The sequence below is a fragment of the Lactuca serriola genome, chromosome 4 (genome assembly GCF_051521515.1).
Source record: "Lactuca serriola cultivar US96UC23 chromosome 4, Lser_US96UC23_V15, whole genome shotgun sequence".
Taxonomy (NCBI): Eukaryota; Viridiplantae; Streptophyta; class Magnoliopsida; order Asterales; family Asteraceae; genus Lactuca; species Lactuca serriola.
This window is the reverse complement of record NC_136411.1, coordinates 219,668,518-219,674,253: the sequence shown is the minus strand read 5'-3', so window position 1 is coordinate 219,674,253 and position 5,736 is coordinate 219,668,518. Positions and strand designations below refer to the sequence as shown.

Sequence of the window (5,736 nt, the reverse complement as noted above, 5' to 3'; positions counted from 1 at the left end):
AAACTCCAATCCTTCCTTGTCGGATTCACTGTTTTCTCTAGAATAGACTTCACTTCACGATTCGAAACCTCCGCTTGACCATTTGTTTGAGGGTGATAGGCGGTAGAGACACGATGGGTCACGTTGTACTTTTTCAATAAAGCTTCCATCATTTTGTTGCAAAAGTGTGTCCCTCTATCACTAATCAAAGCCCTAGGCACACGAAATCTCACAAACACATTAGATTTTAAAAACTCGATAATTGTTTTGGCATCATCCGATCTTGTGGCTTTGGCCTCAACCCACTTAGAAACATAGTCAACCGTGAGCAAGATGTAAACGTTGCCAAACGAAACAGGAAATGGGCCCATGAAATCAATCCCCCATACGTCAAAAATTTCACAAACAAGGATTGGATTTTGGGGCATTTGGTTCTTTTGCGAAATGTTTCCCGTCATTTGACACCGTTCACAACTTTTGCAAAACAAGTAGCAGTCGCGTGACATGGTTGGCCAAAATAATCCACATTCAAGAACCTTTCTCAAGGTTCGGCTAGGTCCGAAGTGTCCCCCACAAGCAAATTCATGACAAAATTGCAAAATGGATTGGTGCTATTGTTGGGATACACATCGCCTAATGATTTGATCGGGACAATGTTTCCACAAATAAGGCTCATCCCACACATACTATTTTGCATCACTTTTCAACTTGTCTTTTTGAGCACGTGTGAATGTGTCAGGATACCTTTTTGTGACCAAAAAGTTAATGATATCGGCATACCAAGGAATAGATTGAGTAAGGGAAAAGAGATGCTCATCCGGAAACTCGTCCCGCAACGGGAGAGGAGTTTCATTTGAAGTGATCCGGATTAGATGATCGGCCACGAGGTTCTCGCATCCGCGCTTGTCCCGGATTTCCAAGTCAAATTATTGTAACAGTAGGATCCACCGGATGAGTCTCAGCTTTGCATCTTTCTTTGTCATCAATTACTTGAGAGTCGCATGATCCGAATACACTATGACTTTGGTGCCAAGTAGATATTGCCGAAACTTCTCCAAAGCAAACACTATGGCCAATAGCTCCTTGTCCGTGGTTGAGTAGTTGCTTTGAGCATTGTCTAGTGTCCTTGATGCATAATAGATCATGTGGGAGGCCCTCCCGTTCTTTTGACCTAAAACGGCACCTATCGCATAGTTGCTTGCATCACACATGATCTCAAAGGGGAGATCCCAATTTGGTGCTTGCATGATGGGGGCGGATGTAAGCAACTCTTTGAGCTTGTCAAAAGCTTCTTTGCACGCCTCGTTGAACTCGAAATCAACCTCCTTTTGCAAGAGTTGGCACATTGGTCTTGTTATCTTTGAAAAATACTTGATGAACCTTCGATAGAAACCTGCATGGCCCAAAAAAGAACGAACTTCCCGAACACAAGTCGGGTAAGGTAAGCTTTGAATAACATCAATTTTGGTCTTATCTACCTCAATTTCTTTTTTAGACACAATGTGACCCAAAATGAGACCTTGACTCACCATGAAATGGCATTTTTCAAAATTTAGAACCAAATTTGTCTCAATGCATCTTTTTAAAATTTTTATGAGATTGGTCAAACACTCTTGAAAGGAGTTGCCATATACCGTGAAATCGTCCATAAAAACCTCAATTATGTTTTCAACGTATTCCGAAAAGATACTAACCATACAACGTTGGAAAGTGGCCGGGGCATTACACAATCTGAATGGCATTCTACGGTATGCGAAAGTGCCAAATGGACATGTAAAAGTTGTCTTTTCTTGGTCCTCCGGTGCCACCGGGATTTGGTGAAAACCGGAGTACCCGTCTAGACAACAATAATGAGATTTCCCGGCCAACCTTTCTAACATTTGGTCGATGAAAGGCAATGGGAAATGATCTTTTCGTGTGATTGCATTGAGTTTGCGGTAGTCAATACATACTCTCCACCCATTTTGCACACGGGTAGGGACCATCATACCTTTGTTGTTTTCGACCACCGTGATTCCCGTCTTCTTTGGAACGACTTGCACCGGGCTCACCCACTTGCTATCCGAGATTGGATAGATCATCCCCGCATCTAGGAGCTTCAAAATCTCTTTCTTGACCACTTCCATCATTGGCGGATTCAACCTTCTTTGTGCGTCCCGTCTCGGCTTGCATTCATCCTCCATTAAGATCTTGTGCATACAAGTGGAGGGGCTCAATCCCTTGGTATCCGCAATCGTCCATCCCATGGCTTCTTTATGCTCCTTCAACACCTTGATGAGTTGTTCTTCTTCAAATTCGGTTAAGTGACTTGAAATGATAACCGGAAGGGTTTCATTCTTTCCCAAATAGGCATACTTCAAGTGTTGAGGTAAGACCTTCAATTCCAATTCGGGTGGTTGAACAAGGGATGGGGGCAATTTTGTATGAGTTGGGGGCAATTCAACTTGCTTGACATCTAATCTTGTGGATTTCTTCATCTCCATTTTATTTACCAACTTCTCAACTTCCAGATCCAAAGAATAAAGTTTTAATTGCTCGGCTAGCTTCCCACAATCGAATCCTTTGCTTATGATCATCTCCAATATATCACCGTTAGATAACTCGAACAATTCTTGAGTGATTGGCTCGACAACATCAACAAAGTACAAAGATGAAACATCACTAGGATATCTCATGGCATCATAAATATTAAAACTTATTGTTTCGCCATCAAACTCCATTGTCAAACTTCCCGCATACACATCGATCTTCGTCCTAGCCGTCTTCAAGAATGGTCTCCCAAGCAAGATTAGAGCCGATTTGGAGGACACTTTCTCATCTAGATCAATCACATAGAAATCCGCCGGGAAGACCAATTTGTTCACTTGCACTAGGACATCTTCCAAAACACCTCTAGGAAAGACACTTGATTTATCCGCAAGAGAGATTATGACACCGGTTTCACTTAGGGGTCCGACATTCAATGATTCATACACCGAATAGGGCATGACATTGATAGAGGCACCAAGATCAAGCATAGCACTACTAAAAGTGACATCTCCAATCTTGCAAGGAACCGTGAACATCCCAGAATCTTTGCACTTGGGTGGAAGTTTCCTTTGTAAAACCGCGGATGCATTTTCATTCATCAAAATTTTCTCATTTCCCTTCAACTTCCTCTTGTTCGTGTAAAGTTCTTTCAAGAACTTTGCATATCTCGGAATTTGCTTGATTGCATCAAGTAGAGGGATGTTTACTTCCACCTTTCGGAAGGTGTCCAAAATCTCTTTCTCCTCCATATTCTTCTTTGAAGTTGCAAGTCGGGAGGGGAACGGTGGTTGAGTGGCTATCGGTGTTACTAAAGAGGTAGTCTTCTTTGTGGCTCCGACTTGTGCATCGTTCTTGACTATAGGTTCTTCAATGGGAATGATCTCTATTTCTTCCTCTTCTTCCCTTGGCTTCTTCTTTGAAGTACTTTCTCCGGCTTGTTTGCCACTTCTCAAGGTCACCACATTGACATTTGGGTTCTTTTCGGTTTGAGAAAGGAGTTTACCACGGGATTCCAACTTGCTTATAGATGTAACTATATCTCCCATTTGTGCTTCAAGGTTGGAGATACTAGTCCTTGTCTCTTTTTGGAATTGTTGGGTACTAGTGGCTAGAGATTTAACAATGTCTTCAAGAGACATTCCAGAGCTACTTGGTTGAGATTGAGGAGGTTGTTGATGATGATGTGGAGGGTGTGGTTTGGTTTGATAGTGTGGTTGTTGATGTTGGTATTGAGGTTGTGGTGGTGGATAGGACGGTCTAACCAATGCATTTTGAGGCAATGATCTTGAGTTGTAGCTCATGTTGGGATTTGGCTTCCAACTCGAATTATATGCATTTTGGTAACCGGATGGTTTGTTGTGGTAGTTTTGGAACTCTCCCGTGGCATTCACATGTTCTGCATCTTCTTGAAGGATGGGACACATATCCGTAGGATGTCCCATTGTTGCACATATTCCACAAACCATCACTTGTGGAGTTTTTCCCATGGCTAGCTTTTGGACAACGGAGGTTAGATCTTTTATTTGAGACTCAAGATTTGATGTTCCCACTTCATTGACTTTGTGTTGGGTGTCTCTCTTCATGTCTTGGTGAGGGCCAAAATGTTGTGAATTTGCGGCTATGGTGTTGAAAAGTTGTCTTGTTTGTTGTGGGGTTTTACTAAAGACATCTCCACCACTTGAGGCATCAACTAGTCTTCTCTCCATTGGCAAAAATCCCTCATAGAAGTGTTGAATGAGGAGTTGTTCCGGAATTTGGTGTTGTGGGCAACTATAGCACAAGTTGTTGAACCTCTCCCAATAATCATGGAAAGTCTCATTTTGACCTTGGCGGATTCCACAAATCTCATTTCTAAGACTTGAGACTCTTGAGGCGGGATAGAATTTATCAAGGAAAGCTCTTGCCATGTCGGTCCATGAGTTGATCGACCCCGATGGAAGATAGAATAACCAATCTTTTGCTCTATCAGCCAATGAAAAGGGGAATGCCCTTAGCTTGATTTGGTCATCGGTTGACCCTTGTGGCTTCATGCTAGTGCAAATAATGTGGAACATCTTCAATTGCTTATGAGGGTCTTCATTCTCCAATCCATGAAAAGTTGGTAGATGATGGACTAAACTTGACTTCAACTCCAAGCCTCCTTCCAAAACCGGGTAATTGATACCGGTTGGAGTTTGTGTAACATCGGTCTCCATCATTTGCCTCAAAGTTCTTTCGGGAACTTCTCCTCCGTCCGCCATTGCAATTGGTTCAATAATGGGTGGATTTTGTTGTAGGGGTGGTGTTTCGGGAATTTCTTGGCGAGGGTCGGGACTAGAATCGGGTTCTATATCACTTAATGAAGCGGTTTCAACCTCCGGGTCCCCGTGGGGGTTAGAAGTTTGACCACGTTCAACTCGTTTTTCCTTCGCCAAATGCCTTGCTTCTTTTTCAATTTCCGGATTGTAAATCAAGTCACCTGTACGCTGAGATCTGGGCATAGAGAAACAAATTGATTAAAAATAAACCAATCCCCGACAACGGCGCCAAAATTTTGGTGGTTGTCGAGGCCAACACAATAATAACCCTAAATATTACACACTAAAATAGTGTATAGTGGTAAAGGGATCGAATCCACGGAGACTGGTTCAATTTATAACTCTATGAAAAATCTCTTTGTAAAAATACTTGTAAAATGACAATAAAAATAAAATGGGGGGTTTTGGTGTTTTGAAATACTTGAAACAAACTAGAGTTAACTATGATTTAAATAGACAAATGAAACAAAAATAAGAGTTTAATGTAAAATCAATAAGGGAGAGATGGTTGACTTAAAGTTTCCTCACTTTGACTTTTGATGAACATATCATTAGAATCCAATGGTGCAATACTTTGATTTAAATCCTTAATTTGGCTATAGCAATCCAAGGAGCTTGAGATTACCTAGACTTTTCTTAATTGTTGAAATGGCTAGAGAAGCTCATAACAATTTCCTTAGTCAAAGTCACTAATTCCAAATAGCATGTAATTAGTGAAAGTCAACTAGCATTAAGAACCAAAAAGTCACCAAATCCAAGAGGGGTCAAATGCTTTCACCACCATGTTGGAGGAAATGTTTTTATGACTGTGTGAAGAAAAAACAACACAAAAATCATTTGTTGCTTGCTAATTTGAGGATCATTTACTTAATCAAGAAATTAGCCAACTAATCACCACAAACATATTTAAACTCATGAATAAAAACATACT

General features: G+C 41.3%; 1 protein-coding gene across 1 annotated transcript; it reads right to left on the bottom strand.

Annotated features, from left to right (window-relative positions):
- Nucleotides 1–965: 965 nt before the first annotated feature.
- On the bottom strand, nt 966–3,932 carry LOC145099191 (uncharacterized). The gene is made up of 2 exons (XM_079036784.1): nt 1,970–3,932; nt 966–1,162 (listed from the first exon to the last, which is right to left on the bottom strand). Exons 1-2 carry the CDS (start codon nt 3,930–3,932, stop codon nt 966–968), a joined length of 2,160 nt encoding a protein of 719 aa, XP_078892910.1.
- Nucleotides 3,933–5,736: the final 1,804 nt, after the last annotated feature.